The sequence below is a fragment of the Physeter macrocephalus genome, chromosome 11 (genome assembly GCF_002837175.3).
Source record: "Physeter macrocephalus isolate SW-GA chromosome 11, ASM283717v5, whole genome shotgun sequence".
NCBI lineage: Eukaryota > Metazoa > Chordata > Mammalia > Artiodactyla > Physeteridae > Physeter > Physeter macrocephalus.
In genome coordinates this window covers 155,306,176-155,325,554 of record NC_041224.1, presented here as the reverse complement: position 1 = coordinate 155,325,554, position 19,379 = coordinate 155,306,176, and the positions used below count along the sequence as shown (strand labels likewise).

At 42.9% G+C, this 19,379-nt stretch overlaps 1 protein-coding gene and 1 pseudogene across 1 annotated transcript in view; one reads left to right on the top strand and one right to left on the bottom strand.

Annotated features, from left to right (window-relative positions):
- The first annotated feature begins 1,939 nt into the window (after nucleotides 1-1,939).
- TMED10 (transmembrane p24 trafficking protein 10) overlaps nucleotides 1,940-19,379 on the top strand; it is a 53,385-nt gene continuing 35,945 nt past the window's right edge. The window contains exon 1 of the mRNA XM_007117125.4: nucleotides 1,940-2,331. Within this exon, the coding sequence (XP_007117187.1) occupies nucleotides 2,107-2,331 (225 nt within the window). The 5' untranslated portion in view covers nucleotides 1,940-2,106. The remainder of the gene's footprint in view (nucleotides 2,332-19,379) is intronic.
- LOC102981602 (aurora kinase B-like) lies at nucleotides 9,396-10,562 on the bottom strand (annotated as a pseudogene).

Below are 19,379 nucleotides of genomic sequence, written 5' to 3'. Positions count from 1 at the left end.
ATATTTTAAAACATATAAGCTATTATTTAAATGTAAGAAATTTAAAGAAAACACACACACAGGTATTTTATGGGTTGCAGATCTCTTTTTTTTTTTTTTTTTTTTTTTGCGGTACTTGGGCCCCTCACCGTTGTGGCCTCTCCCGTTGCAGAGCACAGGCTCCGGACGCGCAGGCTCAGCGGCCATGGCTCACGGGCCCAGCCGCTCCGCGGCATGTGGGATCTTCCCGGACCGAGGCACGAACCCGTGTTCCCTTCATCGGCAGGCGGACTCTCAACCACTGCGCTACCAGGGAAGCCCTGGGTTGCAGATCTCTTGCTGATGGTCAGCAGAGCCTCAAGACTGAGAGTAAACAATGAATTAGATAACAGCTTGGTTCTGATTCCCTGCACTGGCAGGGAAACGGCCAGTGCAGATTATCAGGATGTAGTGAGTAGATGAGCAATCATATCTTAGATTAGGGATAAAATAATCAAACTAAATGTTCCTAAGTAGACACCTCATAAAGTAATTATTATATGACATTTGTCAAATTTTAAAATGCTTTACAGCTCCTTTATGTTTGTTCTTGTTTTGTTTATGGGACTTCAGTTCCAGGAAGACTGAAAGAAGTTATAAATACAGAACAATTATTTAATTTACTAAGAGCAGACAGTCCATTTCCTGGGTATTTCTGTAGATGCTCAATAAACATGAATCGAAGTAGATAATTCTAAACATAGGCTGTGGAGTACTCCTTTTTTATCTTCCTATTTTCTTCAGCCCTGAATATTTGATAGCATCCCCATAATGGTTCGTTAAATCAATAAACATGTCGGTATGCATGCATGCTAGTGTCCGGCACACAGTAGGTAGTCAGTAAATATGTGTTAAATGAAAGCGTGAATGATTACCATGTAAATTTTCTTACTATAGACTAGCCAATTTGATCCCTAAAGTAACTTAAACATTTAAAACACACCAATACTTGCTTTCCCTGTACAACGCTTATCTGGTAAACTGCATTAGGTTCATCTCCCACAGTGGGCTAAAACAAGGTTTTATACAATTTAAATACAGAATCCAAATTTAGCTTGAATAGTACCTAGCAGAGTAGGTGCTCAATGTTTGCTAACTAAGATGCACATTCAGAAATCAGTTATTCCAGGGGCTTCGCTTCCCTGCTGGCGCAGTGGTTGAGAACCTGCCTGCCAATGCAGGGGACATGGGTTCGAGCCCTGGTCTGGGAAGATCCCACATGCCGCGGAGCAACTGGGCCCGTGAGCCACAACTACTGAGCCTGTGCGTGTGGAGCCTGTGCTCCGCAACAAGAGAGGCCGCGATAGTGAGAGGCCCGCGCGCCGCGATGAACAGTGGCCCCCGCTCAACGCAAATAGAGAAAGCCGTCGCACAGAAACGAAGACCCAACACAGCCATAAATAAATAAATAAATAAATGTATTTATTAAAAAAAAAAAAAAAAAATCAGTTATTCCAGACCAATACCCGGCTCAGGAGCATGAACTGGACACCTCCAGCTCACATTCACCAGGTGACCTCTACCCCTTCTGAGGTTCTGGCCCCCGCTCGCCTAAGAGCCAAATTAGAATCTTTTCTCAGCCTCTCGAAGTCTGCCTCTCAAGTGCTCAATGTCCCAAATGTCACCAAGGCGCTGGGACAGCGCACCCTCTGCCTCTGCCCCACGTCCGGTGCGCCTGGGAGGTTGGTGGGCGGGCCCAGCAATGGGCTTTGTGGCTGTTTCCTATTGGGGCTTGGTTGCTATGGTATCACCGACCTTACAACGCGCGGGCGCTACTTCCGGGTGTTCAAGGAGAATTGCTTCCTGGGCTTCCCTTACTTGCTATGGTCGACTGAGCGGTCACAGAGCTTAACAAAAATGAAACTTTTTCCGGAAGCTTCTAGAAAACCTCATTTAACCACTTTAATTTGAAGGCATTACGTGGTATCATATGCCTTCTTCCCTTTAAAAAGATTCACTATACATTTTTCATCTAGTTGCCAGCCTCCAAAATGGCGCCAGCGGCATTGGAAGGTCAGAGGTGAGCTACGTGATCCCTCCCGGTTCCGGCGCGATAGAGGCCCAAGGTGGTGAACAGTCTCCGGCACGATGTCTGGTTTCTGTCGCCCACAGGCCCAGCGTGGCCCTTGCCCGTTAGCGTTGCTGCTTTTACTCCTGCTTGGCCCCACCTCGGTCCTCGCCATCTCCTTCCATCTGCCCGTTAACTCCCGCAAGTGCCTCCGCGAAGAGATCCACAAGGACCTGCTGGTGACGGGCGCGTACGAGATCACCGACCAGTCTGGGGGCGCCGGCGGCCTTCGCACCCATCTTAAGGTGAGGTGCTGGGTGGGGCGGGGAGAGAAGACTGAAGGAGTCGGCGAGGTAGCTGAGGACCCGAGAGCCCGGCGGGCGGAGGCCTGGAGGGCAGTCTGGCCTCCCGGAGCGCGAAAGGCGAGCCGTCGAGACCGCCCCCTCACCCTGCTCTTTGGCTGTCGCGGGGCGGGGCTGGGCGCCAAAGCTGGGAACCCATTGAAGGGCCGCCCGGCCTTGGCGGATGTGGTGACAGCTGAGCGGCGACGGCCTTGACTTTAGGTCCTTGTCGCGGTTCTATACCTGTTTTGGTCTTAGGTACCTTGAACTGTAACTGGGTCTCCAAAGAAGTCTTTGGGTGCTGATTATGTGTAGGGACCGGCGTCTTAAGACACATCTTAAGACACGTCTTAAGACACCTGCAGGAAAACGACGGAAGCACGGGAGCTTACTGTGAATAACAAAAAGCTGTTATTTCTTGAGCATCAGCTGTGTGTCAGGTCCTGTGCTACTGTACACGTATTACCATTTAGCTCGTACACTACCCTACGAAGTAGGTACTGTTAGCCTCATTTTACACATGAGGAAACTGAGGCTCAGAGAGGTAGTAGAACATACTGGTGGTCAGAGCTGGAATTGATTCTTAGTTTGGGAGTTAAGTAAGGTGACAGAAAAGTGCTGCAATCTTATTCTCTTGTTTTTTATTTGTAATACTTGTGATTGATTAAAGTCGATTATTGGTCACAAAACGGTTTCAGTCTCTAGTCCTTTCCTTTCTGGTACCCCAGAGTCTGGACTTGGCCAAGTTTTCAGTAAATTTCAGTGATACTCTTGGATGGTGACGACTACTACTATAGTGCCGTTTGGTCCCATATTACATTTAGGATGACCGGGCCTGATCTTTGAAACGTTAATATAATTTGATATATGTCAAGATTCGATTGTATTTTAGGTAATTTTATTCATTCACTATAAGCACGTAGTTTTTATTTTTAACAGAATGGGTCTTGAACTAAACAGGAAGAAATATTTTTACATTTTAATAGAGTTTCAGGTATAATAAGATCATAATTTATTTTTAAGGTATTGGAACCCAGCAGTGGTAACAGATGCAGTTTATATAAACGTTATTTGAGAGATATAAACTATTTTCAGTGCTGTTGCACAATGAGCCAGCCTTCTGTTTTCTCTTCAGGTACCAAACACCTTTGGCCAAGAAAGAGATGATGGTATAATTTTATATGCTTAGATACAACATTTTGGGGGTCGTGCTTCTGGCTCTTCAAAGGGTGTGTAGTGCATAGAATCAGAGAATTTGAGCAATGAGAGTTTACTTTCATCTTTAGTGTTGCCCCCTCTGATTTGTACTTATGTTTTAAAACCCTCCCGTGGCTCACTATTCTTCATCTGGTAGAATGTAAATTTCCCAGCATACTCTGTAGCGTTCTTCATGACCTGTTCCTGAAGCTTTATATGCTTTGTCACTCCCCACTTTGCATTTTACCTGTGAACCACCCTGAACAGTACCCTAAACTCACTTATTTTCATCTTATATTGTAATTACTTATATTTATATCTTGTCTTCCTCATTAGACTGTTAGTATCCTGAGGGCAGGAATTATTTTCATGTTTGTATTTTTCAGAATGTCAAGCATACTGCCTTGCTTCTAGTAAGTACTGAATACAGGAAGCATATAGTGTAGCATAGTCTTATGGGAATTACATCTGTATCCAAGACTGCTGAAGGGACCTCGACAGCAGGAGTCTGTGCATCTACGCACTAGCATTTTACCATCACACAGTTGCTCTCCCCATGTCTGCTCTGTTCTCTTGCCACTAGCCAGCTTAATCGGACTACTCCTGGGGTCCTTAACCTAAACGCCAAATAGGTAATGTAAATGAATGAATTGGGCCAGCTATAAGAAAAACGGCAGTGATGTTAAATGGGAGATAATTGGGAGTAGTGGAAACTGTCAGTTTGGAGTAGCCAGTACTCATCTCTTGATGTGGGCCTGTTGCCACATCTGATTTTTCAAATGAAGTCAGAAATCCAGATTTTCATGTGAAAGCTCCTGATTTTAAAATGTCACCAACTAATTCAAATCAGTTTTGGCATTTGTTTATTTTCAGTTTTATAGAGAAGAGTGCAGTCAGTCCACTGTGTACACATTACCCAGATTCAACAGTTATCAGGATCTTGTCACACTTGTTTCATCTTAACTGTTTCTCCCTTCTCATTTGATGCTGAACTGTTTTAAAGTAAATCCTAGATATCATGGTATTTCAGTCCTTCATACTTCAGGATGAATCTTTTAAAAATAATGAACTTAATCACAGTGTTATGTGGCTATAATCATACCTCGCAAAGTTAACAATAATTCCATAATGCTATCTAATAATAACCAATTCATATTCAGATTTCTCCACTTGTCTCAAAAATATCTATTTAAAATTAATTTGTTGTATCACTCAAATCTCTTTAATCTATAGCAGTCCACTCTCCCTCCCTGCCCCCACCTTTTTTATATGCTTGAAATTGTATTGTTGGAGTCAGAGGTCCTTAAATCATGTCCTACATTTTGGATTTGTCTTTGCTTCCTTGAGGTGTCATTTAACGAGTTCTTTCCCCCATATTTCTTGTAAAAGGAATCAGCTGTAAAGATGTAACTAGATTCAGGTTTATCATTTGGTGAGGTTACTTTAAGGGTGGTATTGTGTACCTCGTGTGGCATCATGGCAGAGCACACAGTACTTTTTGTGCTCCTTAGTGCTGCGAAGATAGATCAGTGGGTTCAGTTGGGTGTATTAGTGTCCATCTGCTGCTATAACAAATTACCATGAACTTAGTGGCTCACAACACACATTTATCTTACAGTTCTAGAGGTCAGAAGTCCTAAAATCAAGGTGTCAGCAGGACTGTGTTCCTTCTGAAGGTTCTAGGGGAGAATCCATTTACTTGCCTTTTCCAGCTTCTAGAGACCACCTGCATTCTTTGGCTGGTGACCCCTTCCTCCGTCTTGAAAGCCAGCAGCATAGTATCTCCAAAACTTTCTCTCTCTTCCTTTCTCCCACCCAAACCTGTCTCCCTCCTCAGCTTCCATCATCTCATCTCTGACTCTACTGCTTCCCTCTTTCCCTTATAATGACCCTTAATTTAATCCACATCTGCAAAACCCCTTTAGCCTGTAGGATTACATATTCACAGGTTCTGGAAATTAGGCTATGGACATCTCTTGGGGGGTGGGGACATTATCCTGCCTACCAAGGTGGTAACAGCCCGAAGCCTCCAATGTAAAACTTCCGATTAATCTTTCACTTAGAAAGCCATTGATGACTTATGTAAACTAATTGTTTCATTAAGGTTGTGAAATGATGATTTTCTAATTGTTGTTCCTTTCATATTTATTAGCTGGAATTATTAAAGAATTCATCACTTGAGGCCATTTGGTTACCCTAAAATTTATAATTCAGGAAAGAAAGTCGGGGAAAGTGCAGAGTTTATTCCTTCTTATTGACAGTTTTCAGAGTAAGGAAGTTGCCCTTGTCATTTCCAGTGTAGTCTGAAGAAGGTTGTTGTTGTTTTAAGTATTATACTGAGATCATTTTTTATTGCTGTTTATTTCAATTTTGGAGTCATTGTTTTAGTCAGTTGCATTCGATCTCTATGCTCACTTGTCTCTTTGGCTCCTGTATCCTTTTGACACAATCCTATTAGGCTTTGATAGCTGCCCTTTTGTGTGGAACAACTAGATGCCCTAGGCTCATCTCTTGTATGTCAAACCCCTGACCTGGATGCAGCTATTCCTCCAAGAAGTTGTGGTTCCTTTTTGTGAGAAATGGTATTTTAGAGACCGTTAAGTTGGGTGTCATTTTTAACAGTTTAATATATTGTGCAGGCCACAGAACCTATCCGTGGTTTGATCCCACTCCTTAGCACAGTTTGCAACCTTTTTCATAGCCTCTGTCCACTTAGTTCTGCTTTGTCTTAAATTTTGACCACTCGTGGCCCATACTCTGCCTCAAGGATTCTCTCTGTGCATCATTTCAGCTTCTAAGGTGTGACTCCAGAGTGCAAGGATCTCATTGGTTCAGCTCCTTTTTTATATCTAAGTCTCTGAACAGCCTGTTGCTTATCTTCTCTTTGGTCATATATCCACCCATGGTTTAAGCAGCCGTGGTTTGGGTTGAGGTTTGGAGAACTGGAAGCTTTCTGAAGTGCAAAACTTGGCCAGCTGGGCTTGGCATTTAGTTATTGCTCTAATTGAGGCAGTCTCTCTTAGAAGGATCTTTGTGAGTGTAGTGCCTTGATAGACCTGTCTTGTTCATCATCTTCCTGTCAAGGAGCACCTTAATGTCCAGTGAATACATTAGTGTTATCATGTATCGCTCTGTGTTGTAGTTTTGTGTTTACCCATCTCCTCAGGTAGAATTTAAGCTCCTTGAGCAGAGGCTATGTCTCAATCATCATTGAAATGCTTGTGTCTAATACAGTGCCTGGTACATAGTAGGACTTCAACTTAAGGAATGAATGAACAAATGAATTGGCACTGTCCTAGCCTCATCTCTGATCTTTACCTCTTCCTTCCTCTTTACCTCTCTCCTCCTACTCCTGACTCTAGCTGTTCTGAATACCTTGCAGTTCTTTGAACACAGTGTTCTCTTAACCTGGACCAGTCTTTGCCTGTACACCCCTCTTGTGTGCTTCCATTACATCCTGTTTGACACGGCTTACTTTGTGAACTCCTTGCTGTCTTATTCATCTTTGTGTCTTCAGTTTAATATACTACGTAGGCATTGTTGTACAACTGAGTTAAATATCTTAGTCTTATTGAGCCTGGATCTGGAGTCAGACAGATTTGGGTTCAGATCCCATCAGCTCCACCATTTAAAGGGTGTATGGTCTTAGGGGAATTACTTAACCTTTCTCTTTGGGTCTCTTATATGTAAGATGGGGATGATAGACTTCATAGAATTGTTAGAAGGGCTGATGGAGATGGTTTCTTTAATTGTTCAGGGCCCATTGTGGTGGGCCATAGATGTTGGTACTCTTCTTTCCTGTCTAGTGAATGAAAATTGAATTGCTTATCTGACTCCCCCACCCTATGTCATTGCAGTGACCAGATAAAGAATATTTTAATGAGAGGAATTCTGAGTTTCTGTGATTCTCCCATTCATTCAATAAATATTTATTTAATACTTAGTATATGCCAGAGATAGCTGGGGTTATAGGAATGAATTGCAGACAAGGTCCTTGAGCTCTAGTGGAGAACAAAGACAAAATACAAGTTAAAAATACACACAATGTCAGATAGTGATAAGTACTATAATGAAAAATCAAGCAGTAGGTGGTAAGGCGTGATTAATGGGGTAAAGTATTTGAGTGGCCAGCGAAGGCCTTTCTGAATAGAGAAAGAAATGGATTGAAATGATGGGTGGGACTCTTTCGCAAAGATTTCTCCTTCAGGCCCATGTTGGGATGTGTTTTGTGTTAAGATTTCCAATTGAGGTTATCCCTCCCCTACTCATTTCATAAAATGAGGCTAAACCAGGCTCAATAGTTTCAGATTTAAAGACTGCTGCACAGAATTGAAGCAGGAAGTACCAACTCATCATTCATAGGGAATGTAGAAGTTTCCTCATTACTTCAGGTCCATAATAAAAGCCCATTTTAGGGACTCAGAATCTGTGAATTGAAAACCACATTTTCATAAAGACTAGATGATACCATAATAATTTAATAGGTTCCAGTACCATTTATTATTTAGAATGCTTGTTAATGGTGAAAATTGGAGGATGAATTAATTTTAGAGAATGAGATGAGTTAGTTATTACCTAAGGGTGATTTATATTTTGGAAATACAGAAAGAGAGAAAGCAATTGTGAGGAGATGTCATAATCATCACTGGAAAGGAAAGAAAAGCCTACTGGTAATTTAGATCACTTATACTTTTTTTAACCTCTTCCAAATAATCTAATTGGTCTAAGGTTTTTCTTCATTGTCATTCTTCAAGAGTGCTGTTGCTATTAATAATTCATTTTGCTAAATGAGATTATCTTTTATTTGGGTATTACACTCAGTTATGGTCCCAGTGTTTCCCAACTAGCTTACAGATGAGAAAGCCAAACAAGATCATTTGGAGAGTTCAGCCTTGAGTCGTAGGCTTATCACAATTTAAGCATAAAAATTATCAAGAAGCATCTTGGCAGTTGGGAAACCATTGGCTTATAACATTTTTTCCCACTAAAAGCTGTATGAAGAGAGAGAGAGAGAGAGAGAGAGAGAGAGAGAGAGTGTGTGTGTGTGTGTGTGTGTGTGTGTGTGTGTGTGCTATAGCTTTTTTTTAAATAAAAATTTATTTATTTACTTATTTTTGGCTGCACTGGGTCTTTGTTGCTGCATGCGGGCTTTCTTTAGTTGTGGGGAGCGGGCTTCTCATTGTGGTAGCTTCTCTTGTTGCGGAGCACAGCCTCTAGATGCGTGGGCTTCAGTAGTTGTGGTATGTGGGCTCAGTAGTTGTGGCTCGCGGGCTCTATAGAGCACAGGCTCAGTAGTTGTGGCGCACAGGCTTTGTTGCTCTGTGGCATGTGGGATCTTCCCAGACCAGGGATTGAACCCGTGTCCCCTGCATTGGCAGGCGATTCTTAACCACTGCGCCACCAGGGAAGTCCCTATGCTATAGCTTTAATTGATTTTATTTGGAACAGTTACACTTCAGCTCATGATTACTGTTGTCTGTACTGAGGGCTGATCTTTTTCTGTTAGGAAAAATGTCTTTTTCAAGTTTACGTTTGATGTGACTGTTGTCTAGTGGGTTAGAAACAGGTCAATAAATAGATAGTTTAGTACAGAAGGCTAATTGGTACATTAAAATTTAATATTAAAATCTAGTTTATTTTTGTATTATATACAGATTTCTAGCTTTAAATTAATACCTGACTCTGTTTCCTTCTCCATAAAAGTTAAACAATATGTTACTTTATTTATTTATTTAGTACGAAAAGCTTCAGTGTTTATTAAATAAAGAGGAGGTAGAAGATAGATGTGGGAACAGGCCAGGATTCCCTCCTCCTAACTACACATATGCAGACGTACAGACACAACTGAGAAAATGACAGGGACAGTTCAGGGGACAGACTGAAGGGCAGAGGGAAACAGCACCCTCCGAGGGTGGGCCCGGACCCAAGGGCGGGCTGAGACCTGGGCCAGCGGTAGGCGTTCTCAGGGGTTATGCTTGAGCAGCTTGGAGATGAGCTCCTGGGCTCCTGCGGGCATGGAAGGCGGGAACCTCAGGTCCACCTTGACGATGCACCGATGCATCTCGTTGTGGGAAGCACTCTCGAACGGGGGGTTTCCCACCAGCAGCAGAGCACTCTGATGCACCACAGATCCACCTTCTCGTCGTGCATGCGCCCCTCAATCATCTCTGGGGGCATGTAGTCCAGAGTGCCACACATTGTCTTCCTCCTCAGGGAGGGGGCGTGCACAGACCAGCCGAAGTCGGCAACCTTCGGCTCTCCCTGGAGCCCCAAGAGCAGATTCTCTGGCTTTATGTCTCTGTGAATCACCTTCTTCCCGTGGCAGTATATCAGAGCATCTGCCAGCTCCTCCATAATCTGGGGGGCCAATGACAGGCAGTCAGACAAGGATGGACTTCGGGCTGCAAGCAGCGTCCCCCCAGCCTCCGGCCGGTGCCCCAGGTGCCCACCCGCCCCGACCGTGGCTGTTCGCTGCTCGTCAAAAGTGCGGCTCTGGCTTTATGTCTCTGTGAATCACCTTCTTCCCGTGGCAGTGTATCAGAGCATCTGCCAGCTCCTCCATGATCGTTGGCTGTACGCTGCTCGTCAAAATTGCGGCTCTTCTGCATGTTCTTGTAGAGCTCCCACCGGGAGGGCATACTCCAGAATCAAGTAGATCCTTCAAGCCTGTCATAGAAGTAGCTGTAGAGACGCAAGATGTTGGGATGCTGCAGGGGGGCCTGGATTTCAGTCTCCCTGCACAGCTGGTGCTCCACACCCTCCTTCTCTACCTGAGACTTGAAGAGGACTTGGAGTGCCACGATGAAATGGCTTTTCTTCTCCCAAGCCCAGTACACATTTCCAAACTTGCCTTTGCCCAGAGGACGCCCAGTCTCGAAGTCGTCAGTTGGGAAGGAATGTATTGAGAAGCTGGGGGTCCCACTGCTGTTCTCTACCACCTTCTGGACAGGGGCACCTGTGGGCTGGGCATTGGAGCGGCTCATGAGGACAAGTGCAGATGGGGTGACAGGCTTCTTCTGGAGGACTCTCTGGGGCAGGGTGTTGAGGCCAGACTGAGCCACCTGCTGGCCGTAGGGCCATGCATAGACAGTCTCCTTATGGATCCTTAGAGGGAAAGGGGGAGGGAACTGGAGCCCATGGCACAGCCCACCCCCCTGGCCACTGGCAAACAACTGAACCTGCCTCTGTTACCTCATTTAAATTTCTCTTGTTCAGCAGTTGTCCCCAGCCTTCTCTCTTTTCAACTGGTCTAGAGAAGGGGGCTGCTTAGAATTTGACATTGCTATACCATATCTTTATGATGACTTCTGAAGACTGAGCCTAGTTTCTAGAAAAGGGAACAGATTGATAAAGGTAATCTAGTGAGGTGCAGTGACTTCTGTGTTGTTTCTTGTGTGAATTGCTAACTGGTGGTTGATCCTGAGCCATGGCCCCCAAATGCATACGCAGCCTGGCATCCTGGACAGTAGAGCCCTCTGTGAAATCAGCCAGCTGGCCACAGACCAGAATTTGGGCTCCGAAACAAGCCTCCGACTTGAGGGAGATTGATGTCATCTGCTTTATCCTGTGCCCCCAACCTCATTGTTCAACACAACGTGTGGGAAATCAAGGGACTAGTTGTTAAGAAAGAACAAGGCTTTGTTTGTGCCTGAAAGGGTCACGCTGGAGGTTTTTACCGTAAATAACTTCGGAACAGTATGAAAAAAAACATTTGATCTGGCTTCACCCCCGCAGCAGTATTGTTAGGGCAGCAACTGGTCTTTCCTCCGCATTCCCCTCCCTTCCTCCCTCTCTTTCTCCAGCTTTCTCCCCCCGCCCACCCCCGCAACCCCCCAATTCCCACCCCCCCCCAGTCAAGTATGACGTATTGCCTATGTTGAGTTAATGTTGCCCCCCAATTGCCACTCCCCCCCAGTCAAGTATGACGTATTGCCTATGTTGAGTTAATGTTGTAAGTGCTGATAGAAGCAGGAGGAGAGCATCTATCCTTTATCATACCAGTACCTGGAAATTTTCCATGTCTAGTTTTCAGTACTTCTTTATGCCTTCTTAAACTACTTCTGTGCTGTGCTCTGCCATTGCTGAATTGTGTTGGAAATTTGAAAGAATTTAGTGTTGCTAAATGCTGCTTGTGGCCTTTCTAAGGTTTACTTTGTTCTGGGTAAAATCTAGATGTGATCTTTTGATTTCAGTGATGCTATTGGTAGACTTGGTACTTGCTCTTGTTTGAAAGATCAGAGTAAATTTGTTTTCTGCCCATTAAATATAGCTCTGGGCTGACAGAGTCGTCCATGTTCTTAGTGTGTAGTACTTGTGGTAGTCTCTTGAAAGTATTTCTGATGCTATTTTTCTAGTGTAAAACTACAGCATCTTCAGTGATTTGGTGTTCTTTCTGTTTGGACCCCACAGTTTAAGATTCACCGTGAACTCTTACCAAATGAAGTGTATAGACCCACAAGCCCTGATCATTATATATGCACTCACAGTCCTCTCTTCTCCTCTCCCCATGCTTAATGTTATTGGGTCCTTCATGTAGTTTATTACTTATTGGGTAAAACACTTGCAGGAATTGCTGAAGTCATCTGGTATTTCTTTCTATCCCCTGCTAAAATGATTCGTTGAATACCTGCTTTGTTAGGCATTTTGTATCTCTTCAGTTTCTAAATCTTACTGCTGCTTCCTTGAGGTTTACCTGTCTGTCTTTTCCTATCTCCATGCAACAACCATTTAGGCCCTAGTCATCCCTGGGTTTAGTCGATGCAGACTACTTTATCTAGTTTACCATCCATTAGCACTTTTAGATTGAAAGTATGGTTAGTGACCTAATTGTGGAGTTCTGAGTTATCACTAACAAGCAGTTACCATAATAGCAAAAATGCTAACAGTAACAGCGACAATGATAATAATAACACTTACTGAGTGCTTGCCAGCTGCCAGACACTGTTCTAGGCACTTTACCTATATTAAATTTAATTTTCACAATAACCTCGTGAAGTACATACTCTTGTTCTTATTTTACATATGAGGCACAGAGAGGTTAAGGAACATATCCAAGGCCTTACAGCTAGTAAGTGGCACAACTGTGATTTGAACACCAACCTGAGGCCTGACTCTAGAACCTTCAGTCCAACTACTATGCTGTACTGTCTCTCAAAAGGAGAAAAGGGTAGGTGTTTCTGTTTTGGTTCCTTTTTGTTCAATGTATAGCGCTTCTCCAAGGGACTTGGCTGTTTCTGAATTCCTGAGTTAGTCATACAGGAGCTACAAGGTTTATGGTTAGCCTTAAAATAATATGTACACATTGTATACTCAGTATGATACCCCAGACTGGTCATAAACCTGAGGAAGACAGAGTGCAGGTAGGAGCCTATGTGAAGGAAATTACATCTTCAGAGCTTCACTAAAGCTGCAAGCTGATTGACCTCTGCTGCTATGGTAGCACGCCCGGAAAGACGTGGATTTGGCTTTTGGTTTTTAACATATTCTTGGACTGGTGGGGTATGAAGCTGATTCAGCAAATGAAAGCAATGTGTGACCTGTGCCATTAGAAAGACACAGACTTGCCACCTCCCCCGTAGATCATATGTCATTTTACAAGGGTAGGTATAGACTTGTCCAAATTAACTATTTGTATTTACAACATAAAAAGTATATGAAAATGTTTATTTACTTGCTTGGCTTTGATTATAAATTTCTTGAGAATCTGGAGGTGTGTGTGTGTGTGTGTGTGTGTGTGTGTGTGTGTGTGTGTGTGTGTATGTATGTGTTTGACTTCATCTTTCTGAATAGTATTTTTTTACATAAGCTTTTTATCTTAGAACAGTTTTAGATTTACAGAAGAACAGTGAAGATAATACAGTTCCCATACACCCCACACCCAGTTTCCCCTATTGTTAATATCTTATGTTAGTATGGTACATTTTGTCTGTCACAATGAACAAGTATTTATACATTATTATTAACTAAAGTCTATACTTTATTCAGATTGCCTTAGTTGTTTTTTTTTTTTTAAATATTTATTTATTTAGGCTGCGTCGGGTCTTAGTTGCGGCACGTGGGATCTAGTTCCCTGACCGGGGATCGAACCCCGGGCCCCCTGCATTGGGAGCACAGAGTTTTACCCACTGGACCACCCCAGGAAAGTCCCAGATTTCCTTAGTTTTTACCTAATGTCCTTTTTTCCTGTCCCAGTGTCCCATCCTGGATATATTACATTTAGTCGTATTTCTTTGGGCTCCTCTAGATTATGACAGTTTCTCAGATTTTCCTTGTTTTTGACAGCTGTTTGAGTTTTGAGGAGTACTGGTCAAGTATTTTGTAGGATACCCCTCTATTGGGATTCGTCTGATGTTTTCCTCATGATGAAACTGGAATTAAGGGTTTTGGGGAGGAAGACCACAAAGGTAAAAAAGGGTCATTTTCATCATATCATGTCAAGGGAGCATATTGTCACCATGAATTATCACTGTTATATTGACCTTGATCATCTGGCAGAGGTAGTGTTTGTCAGGTTTCTCCACTGTAAAGTTACTTCCCCCCCCCCTTTCTATGCTGTGCTCTTTGGAAGGAAGTCACTATGTGCAGCCCACACTTGAGTGGGGAGTATGCTTGACCTCCTTGACGGTGCTGTTTCTAAAATTTCATGAATTATCTGAGAGTGTTCTGCATGGGAGATTTTCTTCTTCTCCCCAGCTTGTTTGTTTGTTTGCTTGTTTAATCATTTATATCATTATGTATTCCTGGGTGTTTATATTTTGAATTACAATCCAATACTGCTTTATTTTGTTGCTCAAATTGTTACAGCTTTGGCTGTTGGGAGCTCTTTCATTTGGCTCCTGTGTCCCTTTGACAAACCCCTGTTGTTTTTTGTCTTGTTTTGTTTTTGAGCGCTTCTTTACTTTCTGGCACTACAAGATGTCCCAGGCTCATCTTGTGTATTTCTTGTCCCAGTCCTGGGGTCAGCCATTTCTCCAAGGAGCCCTGGTTCCCTTTTATTGGAGAATGGTATTAGAAACCAAGATCTGGATGGGTAGTATTATTTTTATCTTTTCCTGACACTTTTTTTTTTTTTTCCAAACACACTTGTGGTAGCAGCAAGTGGCCAAAAGTAGTCCCAGCCTTCTTGCAACTTTAGAGTAAGGCTGAGAATCCCCTGAGCAGCAAGAGGAGCTAGGATGGGGAGGGAAGTGGTGGTGCTAAAGAGCAGAGGCCCGGGGTTCGCGAGCATTCATCCAGTTCCTTCAGGTCCCACCTCTGCATTGTTAGGTCAGGGAGATTGTTATGGAGGGTCACTAAAAGCATCCATCTGAATTGTATTTCTATCTTTAGCAAGGCCATGGTTGAAAGTGGAGAGTCTAATATTGGTCACAGTCCTTTCACAAGAACCTTCCTGATAAATTGTTCTTGTTTAGTTCCAGGAAAATTATCTCTGAAGATAAATTTGTGAGCTTTCATCAGAAAACAAATGATGTGTATCCCAACTTGTTTCTCTCTTAATCTTGGCTTCCAGAAAACTGAGAGCCAAATTTATTATGCAAATACCATTTGCTTAGTTCAGGTTCTTTTTTTTTTTTTTTTTAATTTTAAATTAATTTATTTATTTATTTATTTTTGGCTGTGTTGGGTCTTCGTTTCTGTGCGAGGGCTTTCTCTAGCTGTGGCAAGCTGGGGGCCACTCTTCATCGCGGTGCGCGGGCCTCTCACTATCGCGGCCTCTCTTGTTGCGGAGCACAGGCTCGAGACGCGCAGGTTCAGTAGTTGTTGCTCACAGGCCTAGTTGCTCTAGGGGCATGTGGGATCTTCCCAGACCAGGGCTCGAACCCGTGTCCCCCAGCATTGGCAGGCAGATTCTCAACCACTGCGCCACCAGGGAAGCCCTAGTTCAGGTTCTTGATAGTGCCTATTAGTTTCTTCCTCCAGGTGAACTCTATTCCTTAATTCCTAATTGCTTTATTTGCCTAGTGTTTGGGCCTAAGCTACTTAAAGATCCTTTGGAAGTAGGCAGGGTATTATCTTGAATGTGTGGTCAAGGGAGGGGGGCAGGCTTCAGGAGCAGAAGAACTGCTCAAGAACCTGTTTTCTCTGGCCACTGCCTAAAATCGTCCAAGAAAATCCAATTCTAAATGAGTCTTGTTTTCCCAGTGGACCTGTATTCTCATTTATTTGATGGTTTTGGTGTGAGTATTCACATATTCTTGACATCAGCTACTGTGCATATACAATTAACACTTTCTTCCCTACTTTGTAAGTTGTGAACTTTGGTTTGCTTTTCTTCAGAAGGTGTAATCTAGAAACAAATCTTTATTACTTCCCATTCCTTGATGTCATATGGGCAAATTTTATGGCTTGATATTACCTTTGTTTAAGAACTTTACAGTAAATTTTATGTGTTTTTATTGTTAAGGGGGAATCCTTTAAGGGTTTGCTGTTATAGTAGGTGAAAGTAGCAGTTATCATATTACCAAGGTGGTTCTCTAGTAGAATTTAAGAACAAAAAATAAAATCTCTCAGTTTTTGAGAAACCAGATGATCTTTTAAAGTGATCTGTAATCAGAACATTTTAATTAAAGAAACTTAAAACCATCACTTCAGCCTATTAGACTTTGCCGGCTCTGGCTAGTCACTGAGATTTGCCCAGTTGTCTATTCCCTGATTTTAGCTACCTGCTGATTTTTGTAATTATGCTGGGGTTAGGGCATGTGATTTTTTTTCTTTCTTTTTTAAGGTCAGTGGCTTGGCTCCTTAATAGCTGCAAAGTTATGAACTATGTGGGAAACCTACTGATTTTCAGAAAAATTCTGGGATCTCAGGCTTCCCTGGTGGCGCAGTGGTTGAGAGTCCGCCTGCCGATGCAGGGGACACGGGTTCATGCCCTGGTCTGGGAAGATCCCACATGTCGCCGAGCGGCTGGACCTGTGAGCCATGGCCGCTGAGCCTGTGCGTCCAGAGCCTGTGCTCCGCAACGGGAGGGGCCACAACAGTGAGAGGCCCGCGTACCAAAAAAAAAAAAAAAAAAAATTCTGGGATCTGTTAGAATCCCCAGCAGTCTGTAAGAGCCTAACATGAAGGTTAAATTGTCAAGTTGCCTGTCTGGATTTCCAAATATCTGGATAGATACCCTTATATAGTTGTGTCAACTGAAGGTCATAGGGAGTATAGAAATGTGGAGACACTGATGGAAATGTGATCATTATCACACACTATTTCCAGAAGGTAAATTTCATGCTGATAAATGGTATAGGCAGTGATGGGAGCTTTGCCTTCAGCCTCTTGTAAAATATTTGCATCTTTAAAACATTTTCAGATGTCATAGAAAACCAACAATGCAAGTGGTTCTACCATGACTGTAGTTCCTCAGTATAGTGTAGAAGAAGACAATTTAAACAATTTTTACTCCTTCCGAGAACCAGTTGGAAGTGTGGATTCTATTCGAGTCTTTCAGAAGAACATGGCAGACTTCTTAATTCATTTTGCAAAGTACTCAGTGAAGGATTTTTGCCACTGCTTAATAAGAGTTTTCTGACCTGTGCCTAGGATCCTTTGTCATCTAAAGAGGCTCCTGTCCTTAAATAATTTTTTTTGAAGAACCCTTTTAAAATCTTAGGAGAGGGGCTTCCCTGGTGGTGCAGTGGTTGAGAATCTGCCTGCCAATGCAGGGGACACGGGTTTGAGCCCTGGTCTGGGAAGATTCCAACATGCCGCGGAGCAACTAGGCCCGTGAGCCATGGCCGCTGAGCCTGCATGTCTGGAGCCTGTGCTCCGCAACGGGAGAGGCCACAACAGCGAGAGGCCCGCGCACCACAATGAAGAGTGGCCCCCGCTTGCCACAACTAGAGAAAGCCCTCGCACAGAAACGAAGACCCAACACAGCCAAAAAATATATATATATATAAATAAATTTATAATAAAAAATATAAAAGATATTCTAGGGCACATGTATTTTTTAAAAAAAATCATAGGAGAATGCAAAGAGATTATAAGCTATTCTTCTAGGAAATAACCTGGTTGGGCAAATTTATGCCAAGTCTTGTAAGTCTGATTAAGTTGAATTGTCCTTTGTTTGGCTTTTTCTTTTAGTTGATAATTCAGGAAAAGTATCACATGAACAAGAGGCCTTTAGGAATTTTCAGGGCTAAATATTCCCATGCAGATTGTTTTTTATTGCTGACTTCAAGGCCTCTACCTTGTGGCTGCCTGCTAATCCCTCTAAGGTGGAGAATGCAGACTGAACAGTGCCATGTCCTACTCAAGAGGACTCTCAGACTCTCTGACTTGCACCAACCCAAAGAATCCATCAGATTCTGTTAGTCTTTCTTGGCTTCTGTGCATTCCACTTCTTTCAGCCATTCCTGCTGTGGGGCTGCAACATGGAATGTGGAAAGAGCATAGGTTTTAGACCCTGTCTTCAAATCTACATACACAATTTATTAGCTCTGTGATAATGAACAAGTTACTAAGTTTCTGCCTCAGTAAAATGGGGATAATAAGACTGGCCTCTCTGGGATTGTTGTGAGGATTAAAGACTATGTCGGTAAAGTTTATAACATAATTCCTTAATCCCTGTATCCTTCCAAACCACTCAGTTGTAGACCCCATACCTAAATCATATAATACTTTTCTTTGCTCCTGCATCCTGGCTGCTAGGTGCGGCCACTAGAAATCCATGGTCCCTGATGTCAGCTCTCACCTCAGTGCTGCACAACAGTTCTTTCGTGTGATTTTAGCCAGCTTTCTTCCTGTCCTATGCCGAGGTCAGATATCGGTGGCCCGGAAGTTGGTTCTATAGACATTTTTTGTTTGGCCTTGAGATAGTTTTTCAAATGTTGGGATTGGTTGTGAGGATTTAAAAACTAGGAGATTTCAAATAACAGTTAAAATGTTTAGGTTCTGTAGGAGAATTAGATTGTCTGAAAAGCTGGCGTGCCATGGTAGTAATTGGTTTCTCCCTTGAGACAGGCCTGTCTCCTGTTTGCCACATTGTTCACCACACCCTGTGGACTTGTGCTGGCCCATTAGACTCAGTTTATGCTGCTTGCTTGGTCTTTGTGGGCATTCACTTTTTGGTCTTGTCCTGTGGGCTCTCTGGTTTTTTTGTTTGTTTGTTTTTAAATATTTATTTATTTATTTAGCTTGCGCCGGGTCTTAGTTGAGGCGTGCAAGGCAAGATCTTCGTTGCGGCATGCATGGGGGATCTAGTTCCCCAACCAGGGATCAAACCCGGGCCCCCTGCGTTAGGGGCACAGAGTCTTACCCACTGGACCAACAGGAAAGTCCCCGGGCTCTCCATTTTTATTTTATTTATTATTAAATTTATTTTTATTTATTTTTTTCTCCATTTTTAAAATTCCTCAAATGTGGCCCCTTCTCTCCATACACAAAGCCTGAGAGGCCCGCGTACCAAAAAAAAAAAAAAAAAAAATTCTGGGATCTGTTAGAATCCCCAGCAGTCTGTAAGAGCCTAACATGAAGGTTAAATTGTCAAGTTGCCTGTCTGGATTTCCAAATATCTGGATAGATACCCTTATATAGTTGTGTCAACTGAAGGTCATAGGGAGTATAGAAATGTGGAGACACTGATGGAAATGTGATCATTATCACACACTATTTCCAGAAGGTAAATTTCATGCTGATAAATGGTATAGGCAGTGATGGGAGCTTTGCCTTCAGCCTCTTGTAAAATATTTGCATCTTTAAAACATTTTCAGATGTCATAGAAAACCAACAATGCAAGTGGTTCTACCATGACTGTAGTTCCTCAGTATAGTGTAGAAGAAGACAATTTAAACAATTTTTACTCCTTCCGAGAACCAGTTGGA